The sequence below is a fragment of the Moschus berezovskii genome, chromosome 12 (genome assembly GCF_049115385.1).
Source record: "Moschus berezovskii isolate FMDL1 chromosome 12, NW_MosBer_1.0, whole genome shotgun sequence".
Classification (NCBI taxonomy): domain Eukaryota; kingdom Metazoa; phylum Chordata; class Mammalia; order Artiodactyla; family Moschidae; genus Moschus; species Moschus berezovskii.
In genome coordinates, this window is record NC_142471.1 from 30,484,094 (window position 1) to 30,503,058 (window position 18,965).

An 18,965-nucleotide genomic window follows, 5' to 3' on the forward strand; every position below is an offset into this window, starting at 1 on the left:
CAAGTCAATAGCAATGTTTTTCAATGGCAGAAAGTAAGTCTTTTAAAGCAGAATGAGAAACTTGCACGCCTGAGCTTTTCAAACAAAGTCTTTAAGATGTGCATATACTTGGTATGCTTAGGGCTTCCCTTGTGGCTCAGATGGTAAAGCATCCGCCTAGAATGCGGGAGATCAGGGTTTGATCCCTTGATCAGGAAGATCCTCTGGAAAAGGAAATGGCAACCCATGTCCCATTGTTACCCTGATTGAATTATCCACGGGGTGTACTCACCAGATACTTTCCACGTCCACCTCTTTGGTCGGAATTCCCCGCGTTCCTTGCCTCGTAAGGAGAAGCTCCAAAAGCTGGTTTCCTTTTCAGGTGTTGGGGTGCCACTTGTCGAGTACAGCTCGACAGCACTGGTTCCCCAAAGCGCCGCCGTGGCGAAAGAATGAGAAACACTCATGAATACAGCGGGGATCAGGGGACCAACACCCCCACGATGTGAAGGTGCCCAAACTGATCTCAAGTTTGCTTTATTACACTTTTTGAGGACTTGCTTGTACATGTTTACATGAGCATAGCAGGCCAGGTGGTCTTCAATATAATCCCGTGCAGTTAACATTTAATATTTTTGTATCCCTGTTTTTCTGCCTCAAGGACAGAGACCCTTTACGTGCCTCCCAGGCACCAAGGATAGAACAGTCTGTTGATGGCTTTCCATCCCCAAGTGTACATCCTGCTTTCGAGATGTTTTTTGTTCCTTTTTGGATTCCTTCAGGAGTCACATACTGAATCATGTCCTCTCAGCAAGACTGTTTAATTCTTTTGTCAGGCCTTTCAGTAGGCCTGTCTCCTACAAAAACAGTTCTTTAAGCCGCAGCAGCTCTTCAAATAAATGAACCTATTTTTCTTCGCGGCTTCGAAGTGGCTCTAAAGGTAATCAAAACCAACAGTTCTTTAAGGTTTATTAAAATTAAATCATTCCCAAGTCCCACATTTTGATCCGCTCCAATCCTCTCTGTCCTTGCCTATGTCAATCACTCTCTAAGGCAGACTTTACCACCCGAACTTGCGCTCTTTCCTGGGTGTTCCTGGCCCGGTACTGCCCAAGACTTCAGGGCCCAGAGCTCACAAAAGAGTCAGCGTGGACCCACAGAACAGCCCCAAAGATTCTTCTCCTAACCTGCACAAGTGTCTACACCAGCCAGGGTCCGAAACCGGAATCAAGGCGAACCCGCCAAGAAAAAAAAGAAGAGCATCCCGCGGCGGCAGGTGGGTGTGTTGCAGCCGAGCCTTACCGAACTCGTAAGGGTCACGCAGGGTCACGCACGGCGCCGCAGAGCCTGCCGGGAGCTCGATGCGTAATGGCGACGCCAAGTCTCCGGGGTCGGCTAGCACGGCTTGGGAACCCGCGGAAACCTATACTGAAGCCCAATAAGCCCCTCATCCTAGCTGACCATGTCGGGGAACGGCGCCGGGAGAAGGGCGGTGAGTCTTCTGAGTCTTGGAGGCCCCAGAACGGAAGCCGGTATAGTGCCGAAGGCTACTGGGTGGGAGGGTCGGAAAGTAAGGGTTTCTTTGTGACTGAGGATCCTCCCGTTCTACCCCTCCAGAGGCGACCTGTATCACGGAGATGTCGATAATGATGGCTTGCTGGAAGCAGAATGAATTCCGCGACGAAGCATGCAAAAAAGAGATCCGGGACTTTTTCGATTGTGCTTCGAGGGCTGAGGTGACAGGAGGCTTCTGGGGTGCCCTTTTGGGAGGAAAATAGGGGGCATACAGTAATGGTTCTTGCTGCTTCCTGATAATAAAGTCCCTCTCATTCTGCAAGGGAGAGGAGATTTTTGGAAGCTACTTGAGTCACGCCAGAGTGGGAAAGGTTACTGTTTTGAAATCACTGTGATGCTGAGCGATTTGTTTCATTGCTTTCAGCTTTACCGGGTGCAAAATGAGGTTAATAATTAATGTTCGTTTTACAGAATTTTTTTTATCAAGCGAAGACATGCATGGGAAAGCCACTTTTTAAAGTTTAAATTGCTGTTTAAATTGCTGCTGTTGCTGCTGCTAAGTCACTTCAGTCGTGTCCGACTCTGTGTGACCCCATAGACGGAAGCCCACCAGGCTCCCCCGTCCCTGGGATTCTCCAGGCAAGAACACTGGAGTGGGTTGCCATTTCCTTCTCCAATGTGTGAAAGTGAAGTCGCTCAGTCGTGTCCGACCCTTAGCGACCCCACGGACTGCAGCCTACCAGGCTCCTCCATCCATGGGATTTTCTAGGCAATAGTACTGGAGTGGCTTGCCATTGCCTTCTCTTGCTATTTAAACTTTAAATAGTTTAAAGTAAACTAGAGACAGTAAAGGACAGGTTGTTTGGTTTCCAGACTAAATTGCCGGCTGGCAATTGTATACTAAATTGTATAATTCAGATTTTACAATCATTCGTGGATTCCAAGTCCTATGAATGAAAGGGAACTGGGAAGATGACACAGATCTCCAGGCTGGTTAACACCTTAGCGTAATTTGGGTTGTGTGAGAACTGTTAGCTTTGGTCCGGGCCAACTTCAGAGCTGTCATTTTAATTTTTGTTCTGTGTTTTCAGGCAGCCCGAAAAATGAGATCAATCCAGGAGGATCTGGGAGAGTTGGGGAGTTTACCCCCCAAGAAATTGAATAAGCTCTTACAGAGGTTTCCTAACAAGCCTCACGTCAGCTGAAAATGGAGAAGCATTTTCAATGACTGGACTTAGCTTCTGAGAACTAAACAGAGGCATTTTAGAGATATTTGCACTGCCATGCTCTCTTTGAAGAGGAGAAGGAAGCAAAACACTGTCTTTTTTTTTTTTTTTTTTTACCCTTTGGAAACATTATGTGGGTGGAAATTTTGCTTTATTTTGAAATAAAATCTTCTGAAGAGAACTTGGCCTTTTGTCGTGGATTAGGTACTCCCACCATAGTTGAACTTTGTGTCCTCCCCTACATTCTGAAAGGTCTTTGCTCCCTGATTTGCACCAGGAGCAGGACAAAAACCTTTGTGTTGTCCTGCAGTTGAGGTCCTTTATACCATTTAGTGCCCTTGCCTTTGGATGCATTAAGGTTGTTGTCCATGTATGCAGTTTTTTGCCATCATCTGTAAGTATATTTAGAGACGACCTATTTTTGTGCATAGCCCCTGTGAGGTGCTGCTGTAATAATCAGAAGTTCATAAATTAATAACCCACAGTTAATTGCAGATGAATTTTATTTGGCCCACACAGTTAAAATTTAAATTAGCTGACCACAATAGCAAAACTGTCATAAAAAGTCCACTTTTTAGGTTCCCTTAAAAAAAAAAAAAAATCAAAAGATCTGACAACCCTAGTTTCTCATCCCCACGTGGAAATAAAGATTAATCAAATAGAGTTGATTATCTCCATTCTCCAGAGATCTGGCCAAGGGACTCCCCCAAGTGGTGGAGACTAAGAAACTTAATTGGCAGTTATCATCTGTAGTGTCATTATCTGCCTAGTTGCTGATGGCATTTACTTTTGTGACCTGAATTAACCTTTTCTATGTACTTTACAACACATATATCCCCATTAAATGTACAAAGGGATCAGCGGGGGTTTTAAAGCTCCAGTGGGATAATTATTAAGATAAAAGAAGGGGCCATGCCTCCCCACCACATACCCCATTAATGGAGCACTGGACAACTGCCTATTCTGCCAGCTGAGGCTGTTAGGAAGAAGTTCAGCGCTTAGGTACTGTGGACTAGCCTTGAAGTTCTTAACCTTTGGTCAATAGATTCCCAGTAAGAGGTCTGTGAATATGGATGAGAAGAAAAAAAGTTATCTTTAACCATAACTGAAATTGAGTATTTCAGTTAGCACTGGGAAACAACAGTATCATTAGCAATACCTATATGAAACCACAATATTTTATACATTACAGTTTGTTACAGATGTCTCAACATTTATACTCATCACAGGGAAGCCTGGCATGCTGCAGTCCATGAGGTGGCAGAGTCAGACACGACTGAACTTCAAAATTATGGTAGTTACACTTGCAGCTAGATTTTATTTAATGTACAGAGAATTACTGTCTTACAAATTTGTTTTATTAATATTTTGATAATTGTTTATCAACATAAAATTTTTCTTTATAATTCTTTGATTTAGTCTATTTATAAACAATCTGAGGGACCTCCCAGGTGGTCCAGTGATTAATACTCTGCTTCCAGTGCAGGGGGCACAGGTTCAATCCCTGTTCAGGAAACTAAGATTCCACATGTGGCAAAAAATATATGAATAAATACTTTTAAAAAACTATTGCGTGGGCGGGGGGCGGGTCCCGGGTCTTCACCAAGGTTGCCATGGCACACACATAAAAAAGGTTAGGAACATCTAAACTCAAAGGCCCCACTGACAACAGTACTACCACCTCCCGAAAAAATGCCTTCTTTTCCTGGTGCTTCGCCAATTAGACCCCATAAAAAGTCTTTTGGAATGCAGGCTTCTGAACTACAATTCCCAGAAGGTGGTGCGGCCCTGGGCCTATCCAGAGTTAGGACAATAACCCCACCCAATGGTTCCTGTGTTTGTCTCTTGACAGCCTACAATTCCCGACATGCATGGCGGCTGTTTATTCCTTGGGGGTGTTACAGGCGCAGACTTATTGCTGGGATCTATAGTCATTTCGTATACTTTTGGGGGTTGGCTTTTTCTTAACGGTACTGGGGGTGAGCTCCAGAAAGAAAAAAAAAGTAGCATTTAAACCGCTCCCTTCTGTCCGCGCGCACCGGGTCGGGTTCCTGGGCTCGTGAGGGCGGAAGTGGTGGTGGCCGGCGCGGCCGGAAGTTCAGATCAGCTGATGGGGGAGGCGGCGCCGCAGCCTCTAGGAGGCCCCGGCTGCCGAGCGCTTCGTCCGGGCCCTGAGTCTCCGAGTCTGGCTGCGATCCCTGTTCACACCTAGCAGTTGGGCAAGGCCCCGTCCCATATCTCTCCCAGGCCTCAGATCCTCGCCCGGCACGGCCGCCCTGAGCGCCCCGGCCACCCCCAGCCCCGGCTCGCCCCTCAGGCCCCGGGCCTCCCCACAGTCCCCGGCCGGCGGCCCAGGCCCCGGATCCGCGGGGGGGGACCCGGCTCCCGGGGGTGCGGGCCCCATGGAGCTGATGTTCGCCGAGTGGGAGGACGGAGAGCGCTTCTCTTTCGAGGATTCGGACCGCTTTGAGGAGGATTCGCTCTGTTCCTTCATCTCCGAGGCTGAGAGCCTCTGCCAGAACTGGCGGGGATGGCGCAAACAGTCAGCGGGGCCCAATTCTCCCACTGGCGGCGGTGGCGGAGGTGGCAGTGGCGGTACCAGAATGCGAGGTGAGAGAGTGGGCTGGCTGTGCCCCGGCCTTTCTCTAGAGCTGTCCCGGACCGGGAGCTGTCCCAAGCTTAGAACGGACTGCAGGACTCGCTTTTCCGGTCTTCCTGGGGCCGCTTTCTCCACACCTGCGTGTGTGTGTGTGCGCGCGCTTTTCCGGTCTTCCTGGGGCTGTCTTCTCCACACCTGCGTGTGTGTGTATGTGTTGGAGTGATGACTGGGGATAGGATAGTGATGAATTGGATAGGATTAACAACAGAAAGTAGATCTTTTGTCGTTCATTGGCCTTAGAGATAGTGTAAAGGGGAATTCCCACTTTGACTTGGGAGTACTTATGCAGTTCAGCCTGAGGCAGGGCAGAAAATAGAAATGAATATGAGTAGGGGGCCGATTGTGAAGAAGTGACCACTTGAGGTGACACCCCATTGAAAAGTGCTCTTGGAGCTGCTTCTTCAAGGTGATGATCTCTCATCCCAGCTGCACCACGAAGGGATTGCATCCAGAGGAAAGTGGAGGTGAACTGGCTGGTGAGAGCAGATGTCACATAGGTTTAGGTCAGAGGCTTGGCTCCTGGCCGTATTGAATACCAGTCAGAAACCATGGCTGGGACCAGTGTATTAAAACCTTAGATTTCCATCACCTGGAGCCTGGGGGAGGAGTGTAGATACTTGTCTCCGGAGTCTCATGAAACATTCTTGTTTTCACTTGAGTTTTTTCCATCCTTGGGTCTTTCAGTGAGTTAACTGACTAATGCTGTGAAGGATTTCGTTTTTATTAAAAAGGATGGAAGAGGAGAGTCATGCTGGCAGAAGCCCTGCAGGCTCAGGACTGAGTCCATTCTTTCTTTGCCTTCCTCAAGGCACAGTTTTGTCCTGGGCTTCATTGGAAGTGGACTTTTTTCACCAGTTGAGGGGTTTAATTTGTGATTCTACTCTGGACATTCTAAGGTCCTGTTTTTCAAACTTCCCTGCAGAAATTTCCAGCACTCCTTAGGGAAAGAGAGAAACTTACATGTATCACTACTTAGAAGTGATAATATTTATCTTCACTTAGATACCGTATGCCCTGTACACACACACAGACACCCACGCACGCACGTGCACCCCGGCAGTTTCGCTGTGGGTCTTCTGTGGCTGCTCTGCTTCTTTCATATTTGCATGTGTGGGTAGTCTTGGGGCTTAGAGCTCCCTCATTTTGAGGGAAATAAGATGGTAAAGATTTTTAACGTATTGTAAATCAGCTGTACTCCAGTTAAAAAAAAAAAGTTTTCAACATGTTGGTATCTTCTTGAACAGGTTAAAATCTAGGAAAACACATCATTTCCACCCCTCCCCAACCCAACCTTTTTTCGGTCGCTGACTGAAAGGACCAAATGAAACTAACTTTTTTAGAAAAGTTCCTTTCAGCTCCATCATTTTCTAATATGTATTTTAATCTATGAGTTTGGTGAAATACGCAGTTTTTTGTATCTTTTAGATTAAAACAGTGTGTCACACTTTGAATGGTAACTACATTCAACTCCAGGTGATTCCAGGAGCAGCAGTCAGGTTACCTTAGGATAACCTAACCCCCTTCCCAATCCCCCACCCCAGGGCGTTTGTTGTGGAAAGCCAGGGTTCAAGTGTGCCAAAGAAAGGGCAGACTCTCTTGCTTCCAGAGGCTCCTCTCTTGAACTCTTCTGGGTTCTGGACTACCTTTCCTCCTTAGGTGGAGGCACGGAGTCGTTTAGAGAAAAAGGATAGTAAAAAAAAAAAAAGCAATTAGAGAAGAGAATGGCAGGTGAGATATATAACCAGTGTAATATGAATCTAAAGTGCTAGGTATATGGGAAACTAGATGCCAAGCCAAGTGAGACTCATTACTTTCTGGGACCATGGAATACACCTGTTTGGCCAGGGGTTTCTGGGACATCCCAGGCATCTTCCAGCAGGCTGTTGCCCTGGGATTGTTTAGCTCCCTTTCCCCAGATAGAGTCTTGAGGGTTAATATATCCTGACAGAGGGGGTCCCTTGGTTTTTCATCCAGATGTCCTCCTTTCATAGTGAAAGTGGGAGACCCCAAGATGTGGCACTGGCATTGGTGCTGAGTAATCATGGCCCTTTTCATTTCCCTTCCTCTTTCTCCTCATCTTGACCTTTGTTTCCATAGATGGATTGGTGATCCCACTGGTGGAGCTGTCTGCAAAGCAGGTGGCATTTCATATCCCGTTTGAAGTGGTGGAGAAAGTTTACCCCCCAGTGCCTGAGCAGCTACAACTCCGAATTGCTTTTTGGAGCTTCCCTGAGAATGAAGAGGATATTCGGTGAGGCTGAAGGACTGGCGGTGGAGGGGTGGGGCCCTGAAGTTCTGGACTGTGCCGGGCTTCCCAAGGAACAAAGGAGATGCTATGCTTGGGGCTGTGGCAAAAAGACAGCAGGGACAGGGAGTACCTGGGATTTTCCCCAAGAGAGTGTAACACCTGAGAGAGTGCCCAGGGCAGGGCAGTCTCTGACAGGGTCTGCAGAAGGGTATTTAGTACACGTGGCCATGTCCTCTTCTTCACTCCCAGACTCTATTCCTGCCTGGCCAACGGCAGTGCGGATGAGTTCCAGCGAGGGGATCAGCTGTTCCGCATGAGGGCTGTGAAGGACCCTCTGCAAATAGGTACGGGTCCTGTCCTGCCTTGTGGTACTTCCGGCTCCTACCTTTCTCTGTGTTAAGAATTCAGGAACTACTGCAAGAAGCTGGAGCGGGTGGTCTGAATAACCACAGGTTCAAGCGCAGAGGCCTGTGTCTTGGCGACTCTCCCTGACCATAGCCGTGTTTCTTCCCAGGGTTCCACCTGAGTGCCACAGTGGTGCCACCTCAGATGGTCCCCCCCAAAGGAGCCTACAACGTGGCTGTGATGTTTGACCGCTGCCGAGTCACTTCCTGCAGCTGCACCTGTGGCGCTGGGGCCAAATGGTGCACCCATGTCGTGGCCCTCTGCCTCTTCCGCATCCACAACGTGAGGCCCTCCCCATTTATCCTGGCCCTATCCTCCGCTCCATCCCCACCTTCTCCCTGAATCCCTGGCCACAGTGTGAACCCCTTCGCCTCCCGGACTCTGCCTCTCTGTCCCCAGCTCCGGTGTCGGCAAGTCTTTCCTCAGATTGTTTCACTTCTCTCGGTGCTCCCTTCAGGCTTCTGCAGTCTGCCTGCGGGCCCCTGTGTCAGAGTCCCTGTCTCGGCTGCAGAGGGACCAGCTGCAGAAATTTGCTCAGTACCTCATCAGTGAGCTCCCACAGCAGGTGAGGGAGGGTGGCACCCCCTTCTCCAACCAGCTCTAGGGCTGCGTATCAGCCTTCCTGTGAGGCCCTGGCCTCCTCGGGTCACTTCTGCCTTTGTGTCCCTTTCTCCGGTCAGATCCTCCCCACAGCCCAACGTCTCCTGGATGAACTCCTCTCCTCCCAGTCAACAGCCATCAATACAGTTTGTGGAGCCCCGGGTGAGTGTGGTGAGGAAGAAGGGTAGCAGGAAGAAAGCAAGCTGAGGGTGCCGAGTGCCAGTTACTAAAAAGGCAGATCCAAGCCCCTGCCTCCAGGTGACTGATTGCTTGTTACCCCCAGACCCCACAGCAGGGCCCTCCGCCTCCGATCAGAGTACGTGGTATTTGGATGAATCGACGCTCACTGACAACATCAAGAAGACACTGCACAAGTTCTGCGGCCCCTCCCCTGTGGTGTTCAGGTAAACTGGATCTCTTCGTGCCATGTCTGTGGTGGAAGGGGCACTTCCTTCAGGCTGTGGACAGATCCTTTGTTTCGTCAGTGCCCGCCTCCCCCACCTCTATTCCCTATGTGGTTCCTTGCCTGGTGCAGAGGAGACGCCACTAGTGAAATCAGTGGGTGATGAGAATTTTATGTAGTCACAGAGTGGCCTGTCCTCAGGTAGAGCATGCATTATTTTTCTTCCTTTCAGCAGCTGGGAAACTGAGGCAGAGAGCGATTAAGAATTTTTGTCAGGGTCATACTTTTCCCCTGTACTTTGTGTTTTGACCCCTTTTGTGTCAAAGTCGTGTTGCTCTTTCACCTGCTTTATTCAGCCCCATCTTAGGGTCATCATTTTCCACTCTGCGACTTTCACAGTGATGTGAACTCCATGTATCTGTCTTCCACGGAGCCGCCAGCCGCCGCCGAATGGGCATGTCTGCTGCGCCCTCTGAGGGGCCGCGAGCCAGAGGGTGTCTGGAACTTGCTTAGCATCGTGCGGGAGATGTTCAAGCGAAGGGACAGTAATGCTGCCCCCTTGTTGGAAATCCTCACTGACCAGTGCCTCACCTATGAGCAGGTAATTCTCCCAGAGCCAGGCAACCCCATGCTGGTTCATCCTCTCCCTTTCTCAACCGCACCCCCTTCTTGCTGTCAGGGACACTGGAGCGGGCTACTCTGTCTTTCTCCAACTTGGTAGGTTCATCTCAGAGCCCTCTTTGTTTCCAGATAACAGGCTGGTGGTATAGCGTGCGCACCTCAGCCTCTCACAGCAGCGCCAGTGGGCACACAGGCCGGAGCAACGGGCAGTCTGAGGTGGCGGCCCATGCCTGCGCCAGCATGTGTGACGAGATGGTCACTTTGTGGAGACTGGCCGTGCTGGACCCCGCGCTCAGCCCCCAGCGGTGAGTCTTCCCCCAAGGCTCACGTGGTCCGGAGGCGGCCCAGCTCTGGATGACCCAGCCTTCGTCTCCTGATGCACACACACATACCACTCTTCTAGTCCTGGGGAGACGAGAGGTGCTGAGCGTTAGGTTTCCAGTAATTTATGAGTCCTTTTCCTGAGAGACTTTCTTCCTTCCCTTCCGTAAGTAACCCACTGTCCCAAATCCCTGAGTGTTCAAGTGATGTCTGTGGGGCTGGCTCAAGAAGTGCTTCCCAGGGTCCTTCCCTGTAACCCGCTTTTGGGGTATGTCATCTCCCCCTCTGCACCCCTCCCTCCTTGGAACAGATTGTGGCCCCTCCAACTCCCAGCAACGTGCCCCCTCTGTTCCCACAGCCGCCGGGAACTGTGTGTGCAGCTGCGCCAGTGGCAGCTGAAGGTGATTGAGAACGTGAAGCGGGGCCAGCACAAGAAGACCCTGGAGCGGCTCTTCCCTGGCTTCCGGCCGGCGGTGGAGGCCTGCTACTTCAACTGGGAAGAGGCCTACCCACTGCCCGGTGTCACCTACAGCGCCACTGACCGGAAGCTGGCCCTGTGCTGGGCCCGAGCCCTGCCCCCTCGGCCGGGCGCCTCGCGCACTGGGGGCCTGGAAGAATCCCGGGAGCGGCCCCGGACTCTTCCTGCCGAGCCAGCTGTGCGGCCCAAGGAGCCGGGGGCCAAACGCAAGGGATTGGGTGAGGGGGTCCCCACGTCACAGCGGGGTCCCCGCCGCCTCTCGGCTGAGGGGGGAGATAAGGCACTGCATAAGATGGGTCCAGGTGGGGGCAAAGCCAAAACACTGGGTGGGACTGGCTGTGGGGGCAAGGGCTCAGTGGGCAGTGGGAGCAAGCGACGGCTGAGCAGTGAAGACAGCTCCCTGGAGCCGGATCTGGCTGAGATGAGCCTGGACGACAGCAGTCTGGCCCTGGGTGCAGAGGCCAGCACCTTTGGTGGATTCCCTGAGAGCCCACCACCCTGCCCCCACCCTGGTGGCTCGCGAGGCCCTTCTACCTTCCTTCCTGAACCTCCAGATACTTACGAAGAAGATGGTGGTGTGTACTTCTCAGAAGGGCCTGAGCCTCCCACAGCCTCTGCTGGTCCCCCTGGCCTGTTGCCCAGGGAGCTGTGTACCCGGGATGACCTCCCTTCCACAGACGAGAGTGGCAATGGACTCCCTAAAACCAAAGAGGCAGCCCCTGTGGTTGGCGAGGAGGATGACGACTACCAGGCTTACTATCTGAATGCCCAGGATGGGGCTGGGGGCGAGGAAGAGAAGGCCGAGGGTGGGGCTGGGGAGGAGCATGACCTGTTTGCTGGACTGAAACCGCTGGAGCAGGAGAGCCGCATGGAGGTGAGGGGGCTTGGGCAGGACTCTGAGGGTACCCCGTGGCCATAGCTGGGAGAGGGACCGTCAGCCTCTGGGAGTTACAGGGCTGCTGTGTGATGGTTAGAATCCTGTAGTAGGCTCCTCACTGGCTTTGCTGCCTACAGTCCATTCTCTTCTCTCTCTACTGATTTTCCTGGAATATTTGTGTCACTCTGCTGCTTTAACTCTTCAGTGGTTTCCCATTGCCCTTAGGGTGAAAATGAAGGTCCTTGGCATGGCCTGCAAGGCTTCACTTGTTCTGATCTTTGCCTGCCTCTCCAGATTCATCTAGCTACTATAGTACTATACTCGGTTGAGCCATTCCCATAGCTTGCCATGCTCTTATATCTGTACTTGTGCATGGATTGGTCTGTCTGGAGTGTTTTTCCCTCATCTGGTTAGCCCCTGTTCCTTCTTCATGCCTCAGAGATCTTAGAGATCATGTCCTCTGGAAGGTCTTCTCTGAGACTGCCCCAGGTCCCGGTGAGGTATCCTCCCTGTCTGCTCCCCTCTGGACCTTTCCCAATAGTAGCTGGCTGCACACCTATTTGTGTTTGTGTGTCTATGTCTCAACTGGCTGTGAGTTTCTGGTAGGACTGGCACAGGGCCCAGTGGATAGTTGGTGCTCATGGGAGATTTGCTGCCCGAGTGAGTGTGGTGTCCTGCCCTTCGGGAGCATTAGAACTTCAACACGTCTGGTGCACGTGTCCTTTTTCCAGATACTGTTTGCCTGTGCTGAGGCCTTGCATGCGCATGGCTACAGCAGCGAGGCCTCCCGCCTCACTGTGGAACTTGCCCAGGACCTGCTGGCCAACCCGCCTGACCTCAAGGTAGAGCCGCCCCCTGCCAAGGTGAGAGAGACCCCTCCCCCTTCCCTCTGCAGTCACCCCCAACCCTCTCCCACACCCCCAGGCGAGAGTCTCCTCCTGCTCCACCAAGGTGAGTCAGACTCATCCGCCTGCTTCCTTGTGCTTCCCTCATTAGGGCAAGAAGAATAAGGTATCTACAAGCCGTCAGACCTGGGTGGCTACAAACACACTGACCAAGGCAGCTTTCCTGTTGACGGTGCTAAGTGAGCGTCCAGAGCACCACAACCTGGCCTTCCGAGTGGGCATGTTTGCCTTGGAGCTCCAGCGGCCCCCAGCTTCGACCAAGGCCTTGGAGGTCAGAGGTTCTGTCTGGACCTTGTACTCCCATCTCCTTAGAGCCTTGCACCTTGATATCCATTGAGGTATTAGCGGTCTGAGCTCCTCCCTGTGCCCTCAGGTGAAGCTGGCGTATCAGGAGTCTGAGGTGGCCACTTTGCTCAAGAAGATCCCTCTGGGTCCAAGTGAGATGAGTACCGTGCGCTGCCGGGCAGAGGAACTTCGTGAGGGGACACTCTGTGATTATCGGCCAGTTTTGCCTCTCATGTTGGCCAGTTTCATCTTTGATGTTCTCTGTACTCCAGGTATGATGCCTGACTCTACACAAAGTGGGGAACTGGGGCAGGGTAGCTTTCTCTCAGGAGAAACCAAGAGCCCCAAGGCTTTGAGTTCCCTGTAAGACACATTGGGCAGCTTCTTGGAAGGATCTAGACTGATGAACATCTTGGGTTTCTTCCCTTTTATTCTGTCCCATGTTACTTCTGTCTACGTAACTTACCCCAACTTTTATCCAGTGGTTTCTCCCACGGGTTCCCGACCCCCAAGTCGCAACTGGAACAACGAGATGCCCGGGGATGAGGAGCTGGGATTTGAAGCAGCAGTTGCTGCCCTGGGTGAGTCTGTCAGTGTCTTGAGCCCATGTGTGAGCTAAGCCTGGCCCAGGCCTTGAAGGGTGTTGAGACATGGGCCCTCTGTGGTAAGGGGAAAGCTAGCATAAGACATAGGGCCTACAAAACTGTCAAGAATTTAGGGCAAAAACGTGCTATGAACATTGGGTGTTACAAGGACAGCAAAATCGAACTCTAGGGTCAAGCTCTAGGAAGGGGATAGAGTATGGGATGTGGGTTAAAGGATCCGTTAAGTTCCAGGTAGGTGGACAAAACACTGAATAAAGACACAGGGGCAATCAAGTCTTCATGAGTGAGGAGCCCAGCTTCCCTGAAGTGATGGATATATCAGGACAGTAGAGGGGCCAAAGTATGAAAGCGTCAGAAAGCAGACCAGAGTTTAGGCAATGGGCACCTTCCACAGGGAATATGGGTTGAACCGGAACTCCTCACTTCCCTCGCTGGTGGCTGGGAGCCCTGTCTGGGGAGTTATGGCCACTCACAACCCTCTGGGTGCCTCTTCTCTCACAGGTATGAAGACCACAGTGAGTGAGGCAGAGCATCCCCTGCTCTGTGAAGGCACACGTCGGGAGAAGGGTGACCTGGCACTGGCACTAATGATCACTTACAAAGATGACCAGGCCAAACTCAAAAAGGTAAGGGACTGAGGTGCTGGGTTTTTAACAGGCAAAGAACACAAACTTTACTACCTTTCTCAGGGGTTTCCAGTATGATGAGAAAAGGGGTATTCTTTAAGGAGATAACTGGGGAATCTTGGAACAGCTCGTCAGTGACATGAGAGACCATTGGTTCTCATAGCAATGCTAGGGCTTGAGGTGGAAGAAGAGAAGAGGGCATATAGTTGTTCATTCATTCATTTATTTCAATATTTATTGAATATGAATAGACTCAGTCCTATGGTCAGTGTTACAGGGCATATGAAGACATGTAAGCCAGCCTGTCTCTTCTAGAAGGTTTTCCTGTGGAGGAAAGCCTTCCTGAGGAGGAAGTTTTAAGCTGCTACAAGGAGAAAGGAAAGTAATAGAAGACAGGCGATAAAGGTTCTCCTGTCACCGCTTCTCTTTCAGATCTTAGACAAACTCTTGGACCGAGAGAGCCAGACGCATAAACCACAGACACTGAGTTCGTTCTATTCATCCAGCCGCCCGGCCACAGCCAGCCAGAGGTCTCCTTCAAAGCATGGGGGCCCATCTGCCCCAGGGGCCCTGCAGCCTCTGACCTCAGGCTCTGCAGGGCCTGCTCAGCCAGGGAATGTGGCAGGGGCTGGGCCAGGCCCCACTGAGGGCTTCACAGAGAAGAATGTGCCTGGTGAGGTGGGGGCACTGGGCAGGGGGGATGAATGGTCTGGAGCCATGTTGGGTTCCCCTTTCCCAGGCTCATCCCAGTGTTCTATTTTCCCGATGTAGAGAGTTCCCCACATTCCCCCTGTGAGGGTCTTCCACCTGAAGCAGCTCTGACCCCAAGGCCAGAAGGGAAGGTTCCCAGCCGCCTGGCACTTGGCAGCCGTGGAGGCTACAATGGACGGGGCTGGGGCTCACCAGGGCGGCCTAAGAAGAAGCACACAGGTATGACAACCCATGGGATGACACGGAGGGAAGGCTATTCCTAAAGGCTGGAATCTGACTTCTGGAGCAGATTTCTGAGACTGACTTGTCTTGTGGGTTAGGCATGGCCAGCATTGACAGCAGTGCCCCTGAAACAACGTCGGACAGCTCCCCAACCTTAAGCAGGAGGCCTCTGAGAGGGGGCTGGGCCCCTACCTCCTGGGGTCGAGGACAGGACAGTGACAGCATTAGCAGCTCTTCCTCAGACTCCCTTGGCTCCTCGTCCTCCAGTGGAAGTCGCCGGGCCAGTGCCAGTGGAGGGGCCCGGGCGAAGACTGTTGAAGTTGGCAGGTCAGTGGGAATAAATAAATACCCTTCTCTTCTGCCCTGGCCTACCCCGAGCGCCACATCCCTAGGGTAATGCAACCAGTCTCCCTCAGTGTCCTCACTTACCCTGGTTTATTCCAGCTTCCCTGGACACCCATTTCAGAGAAACCCCAATCCCGGTCCCTACCCCATTGCCCCTTCAGGTACAAGGGCCGCCGTCCCGAGAGTCATGCCCCCCATGTACCCAATCAGCCGTCAGAGGCAGCTGCACACTTCTACTTCGAGCTGGCGAAGACAGTGCTGATCAAGGCAGGGGGCAACAGCAGCACTTCCATTTTCACACATCCATCTTCCTCAGGGGGCCACCAGGGTCCTCACCGCAACCTGCACCTTTGCGCCTTTGAGATTGGGCTTTATGCCCTTGGCCTGCACAACTTTGTTTCTCCCAACTGGCTCTCACGTACTTACTCTTCCCACGTTTCCTGGATTACAGGTAAATCTAGTATCTTTTGATTTGGGTATGGGAAGGGAATTAATGCACGGTGATAAGAGCCCTATCCTTATAGTTACTGACCTGATAGGAGAGATGCCATTCCCATTCCCACATTCTGCTCTTCTCTCCTTTTCCTGAAGGCCAGGCAATGGAGATTGGCAGTGCAGCCCTGACTATACTGGTAGAATGCTGGGATGGGCACCTGACACCCCCTGAGGTTGCGTCACTGGCTGACAGGGCATCACGGGCACGAGACTCCAACATGGTGAGGGCAGCGGCGGAACTCGCCCTAAGCTGCCTGCCTCATGCCCATGCGTTGAACCCCAATGAGATCCAGCGGGCCCTGGTGCAGTGCAAGGAGCAGGTATTTCTATTGGCCATGGGGGACCTGCTTTGGGACATCTGGGCAGGAAGGTTGGGCATGGGAAAAACTGATGGCCCAGGTCTTGATCTCACAATCCTGGCGTTCATGAACTACCCAATTGGTCCTCTCATGGTGACAGTTGACATAGTAATGTGCTTTAACATCTATTACATCTTTTACAACTCTAAGGGTAGGACTGTTCCTATACTAAAGAGATTATCACTGGGGGTGGAGTCCTTGGGGAAGGCCTGAGGGAGATGATGGAACTTGACTGGGAGTAGCTAAATTAGGTTGGAACTGGGACTGCAACTTGGGTCTTGACTTCTACTGGTCAACAAAGATTTGTTCATTGTCTATGTGAAGCATTCACTGCTCTGACACTGACTCTGAACGTTGGCTCAGACTTTGGCTGCTTCCCCAGAACCAGCCAAGTCTGAAGAAGACGTCAGAATTTGTCATCTAAAACTGTCCCTGAGTAAAGCCCTTCATCCTTAACCCTCTTTGCCCCTCCCTTTCAGGATAACCTGATGTTGGAGAAGGCCTGCATGGCAGTGGAAGAGGCGGCTAAGGGTGGGGGCGTATACCCCGAAGTGTTGTTTGAGGTTGCTCACCAGTGGTTCTGGCTATATGAGCAAACAGCAGGTGGCTCATCCACAGCCCGTGAAGGGGCTACAAGCTGTAGTGCCAGTGGGATCAGGGCAGCTGGGGAGGCTGGGCGGGGGCTGCCTGAGGGCAGGGGGGGCCCAGGGACTGAGCCGGTTACAGTAGCAGCAGCAGCAGTGACAGCAGCCACGGTGGTGCCAGTCATCTCGGTGGGGTCCAGTTTATATCCAGGTCCAGGACTGGGGCATGGTCATTCCCCTGGCCTGCACCCCTACACTGCTCTACAGCCCCACCTGCCCTGCAGCCCTCAATACCTCACCCACCCAGCTCACCCCGCCCACCCCATGCCTCATATGCCCCGGCCTGCCGTCTTCCCTGTGGCCAGCTCTGCATACCCGCAGGTGAGACCAGTGTTCTGCTGGGAGGCTGGGCATGTCGGGGAGCCCACTGGGGGTTCACGGGTTGGAGGAGGGCACTCTGGGACGATGATAGGGCTCTCCCAGAGTCCTGGTGAGGGAGCGGGAGTCGGGGACCAGCCCCACTACGCTAAGAAATGCAGGGATGCCCAGGTCTGGGATGAACGGGAAAGAGCTCCATCCTAACACAGTTTTGTTATCTTCCTTTTCTTCTTCCCGCCTCTAGGGTGTGCATCCTGCATTCCTAGGGGCTCAGTACCCTTACTCGGTGACTCCCCCCTCACTTGCTGCCACTGCTGTGTCTTTCCCCGTCCCTTCCATGGCACCCATCACAGTACATCCCTACCACACAGAGCCAGGGCTCCCACTGCCCACCAGTGTGGCCTGTGAGTTGTGGGGACAGGGAACAGGTGAATGGAAGGGTGGCACGCTGGGCAGGGGAGGTGGGGAGGGAATCCTCTGTCCCTCTTTGGGCTCTGAGTTCCTCACATGGCTTTCATCCTACCCTCAGTGAGCAGTGTCCATCCAGCTTCCACGTTTCCAGCCATCCAGGGTGCCTCACTGCCTGCCCTGACCACACAGCCCAGCCCTCTGGTGAGCGGGGGTTTTCCACCACCCGAGGAGGAGACCCACAGCCAGCCTGTCAACCCACACAGCCTACACCACCTGCACGCTGCCTACCGCGTCGGTGAGAGGAGGTCCCTTTCTGCACCCCCACCAGCAGTGCCAGAGGCTCTTTAGTGGCCCTTCCCCACCCTATCTCTTAGTTTGTCTACTAGGGGACTGGGTGATAGGCTGAGGTAAGGGGTAGGGGATGGACCCTCACCACGGTCCCACCCTTTTCTCCCAGGAATGCTGGCACTGGAGATGCTGGGTCGCCGGGCACACAACGATCACCCCAACAACTTCTCTCGCTCCCCTCCCTACACTGATGATGTCAAATGGTTGCTGGGGCTGGCGGCAAAGCTGGGTAACACCTCCCCTCCCCAGGACCATTGTCCGCCCTCACCTGCTTCCCCAACCTTCCTATCCCAGACCTCCTTCCTAGCTCTTGCTCAGAGTTGAGGCCTTGGTCGGGTATGTGTGCGTGCGCGGGGGGCGGGGGTTGACCTCAGCTCCTGGGGTGGAGGGAGGCTCTCTGCCAGGCCAGAGCTGAGAGAGTAAAGCTGGGTCCCTAGGGCAGAGGTGGCCACCCCCGTCTCATGCCCCTCCCCCTGCCCCCCAGGAGTGAACTACGTGCACCAGTTCTGTGTGGGGGCAGCCAAGGGGGTGCTGAGCCCGTTTGTGCTGCAGGAGATCGTCATGGAGACGCTGCAGCGGCTGAGCCCTGCTCACGCCCACAACCACCTGCGTGCCCCGGCCTTCCACCAACTGGTGCAGCGCTGCCAGCAGGCATACATGCAGGTGACCACCTGGGCAGTATGGAGCAGGGCGAAACCCTGGGCAGGCAGCGGGAAGGGCCTGATCCTGTGCTCAGTGGCTTATCCTCCTCACCCCGTCCAGTACATCCACCACCGCCTGATTCACCTGACCCCCGCCGACTACGACGACTTTGTGAATGCCATCCGCAGCGCTCGCAGCGCCTTCTGCCTGACACCCATGGGTATGATGCAGTTCAACGACATCCTGCAGAATCTCAAGCGCAGCAAACAGACCAAGGAGCTGTGGCAGCGGGTCTCACTCGAGATGACCACCTTCTCCCCCTGAGTCTGACCCCCCTAGGGCCCTATACAGGGACACAGGCCTGTGGCTATGGGGGCCCCTCACCAAGGGGGAATGAGTCTTGGCTGGACAGGTCATCCCCACTCAGTTCCCCAGTAACCCAGACTGGCAGCTGCTCTTGGGCTGTAGCTTGGGGCCAAGATGCCTCAGACCCTAGAAGCCTAGGGTTGGGGGAGACAGCCCTGTCTGGGAGTGGGCATTGGGTGGCCTCTGGTATTTATTTGGCATTTATAAATATATAAACTTTTTTTACTCTCGTCTGCCTGGGCCTTTCCCTTCTTTCCCTCCATGCGTGGATGAACCTTGAACTAGGGCAGAGGAAAAGTTGGATACTTCCTTTATTCTAGGTTTCTCCCACTCCAGCAAGGCAGACAAAAC

General features: G+C 52.8%; 2 protein-coding genes across 6 annotated transcripts; both read left to right on the plus strand.

Annotated features, from left to right (window-relative positions):
• The first annotated feature begins 1,203 nt into the window (after positions 1-1,203).
• Positions 1,204-2,901, plus strand: CHCHD1 (coiled-coil-helix-coiled-coil-helix domain containing 1). 2 transcript variants are annotated; one of them, XM_055425442.2, is made up of 3 exons: positions 1,204-1,471; positions 1,597-1,715; positions 2,586-2,887. In XM_055425442.2, the coding sequence occupies exons 1-3, from the start codon at positions 1,348-1,350 to the stop codon at positions 2,697-2,699; spliced, it is 357 nt and encodes a 118-aa protein (XP_055281417.1). In that variant the 5' UTR covers positions 1,204-1,347; the 3' UTR covers positions 2,700-2,887. The 2 variants fall into 2 exon arrangements, with proteins under 2 accessions (XP_055281417.1, XP_055281418.1); XM_055425443.2 differs by having other exon boundaries at positions 1,370-1,511; positions 2,586-2,901.
• Positions 2,902-4,822: 1,921 nt separating this feature from the next.
• On the plus strand, positions 4,823-18,844 carry ZSWIM8 (zinc finger SWIM-type containing 8). 4 transcript variants are annotated; one of them, XM_055425405.2, is made up of 26 exons: positions 4,823-5,330; positions 7,477-7,630; positions 7,877-7,971; positions 8,142-8,314; positions 8,490-8,597; positions 8,713-8,794; positions 8,916-9,036; positions 9,435-9,636; positions 9,786-9,961; positions 10,336-11,329; positions 12,064-12,195; positions 12,329-12,508; positions 12,611-12,794; positions 13,005-13,103; positions 13,629-13,753; positions 14,186-14,426; positions 14,525-14,683; positions 14,785-15,013; positions 15,193-15,482; positions 15,623-15,846; positions 16,365-16,850; positions 17,092-17,275; positions 17,377-17,553; positions 17,716-17,835; positions 18,159-18,269; positions 18,369-18,844. In XM_055425405.2, the coding sequence occupies exons 1-26, from the start codon at positions 5,123-5,125 to the stop codon at positions 18,827-18,829; spliced, it is 5,715 nt and encodes a 1,904-aa protein (XP_055281380.1). In that variant the 5' UTR covers positions 4,823-5,122; the 3' UTR covers positions 18,830-18,844. The 4 variants fall into 4 exon arrangements, with proteins under 4 accessions (XP_055281380.1, XP_055281381.1, XP_055281382.1 ...); XM_055425406.2 differs by having other exon boundaries at positions 17,092-17,251; XM_055425407.2 differs by having other exon boundaries at positions 4,824-5,330; positions 18,091-18,269; positions 18,369-18,717.
• The last annotated feature ends 121 nt before the right edge of the window (positions 18,845-18,965 follow it).

Bases quoted from the DNA above. Each gene is read 5' to 3' on its own strand.
- CHCHD1 (XM_055425442.2), top strand. From the start codon at position 1,348: ATGGCGACGCCAAGTCTCCGGGGTCGGCTAGCACGGCTTGGGAACCCG. The intron at 1,472-1,596 runs GTGAGTCTTCTG...CTACCCCTCCAG, and splicing joins ACGGCGCCGGGAGAAGGGCG to AGGCGACCTGTATCACGGAG. The intron at 1,716-2,585 runs GTGACAGGAGGC...CTGTGTTTTCAG, and splicing joins ATTGTGCTTCGAGGGCTGAG to GCAGCCCGAAAAATGAGATC.
- ZSWIM8 (XM_055425405.2), top strand. From the start codon at position 5,123: ATGGAGCTGATGTTCGCCGAGTGGGAGGACGGAGAGCGCTTCTCTTTC. The intron at 11,330-12,063 runs GTGAGGGGGCTT...TCCTTTTTCCAG, and splicing joins AGCAGGAGAGCCGCATGGAG to ATACTGTTTGCCTGTGCTGA. The intron at 17,276-17,376 runs GTGAATGGAAGG...TCCTACCCTCAG, and splicing joins GTTGTGGGGACAGGGAACAG to TGAGCAGTGTCCATCCAGCT.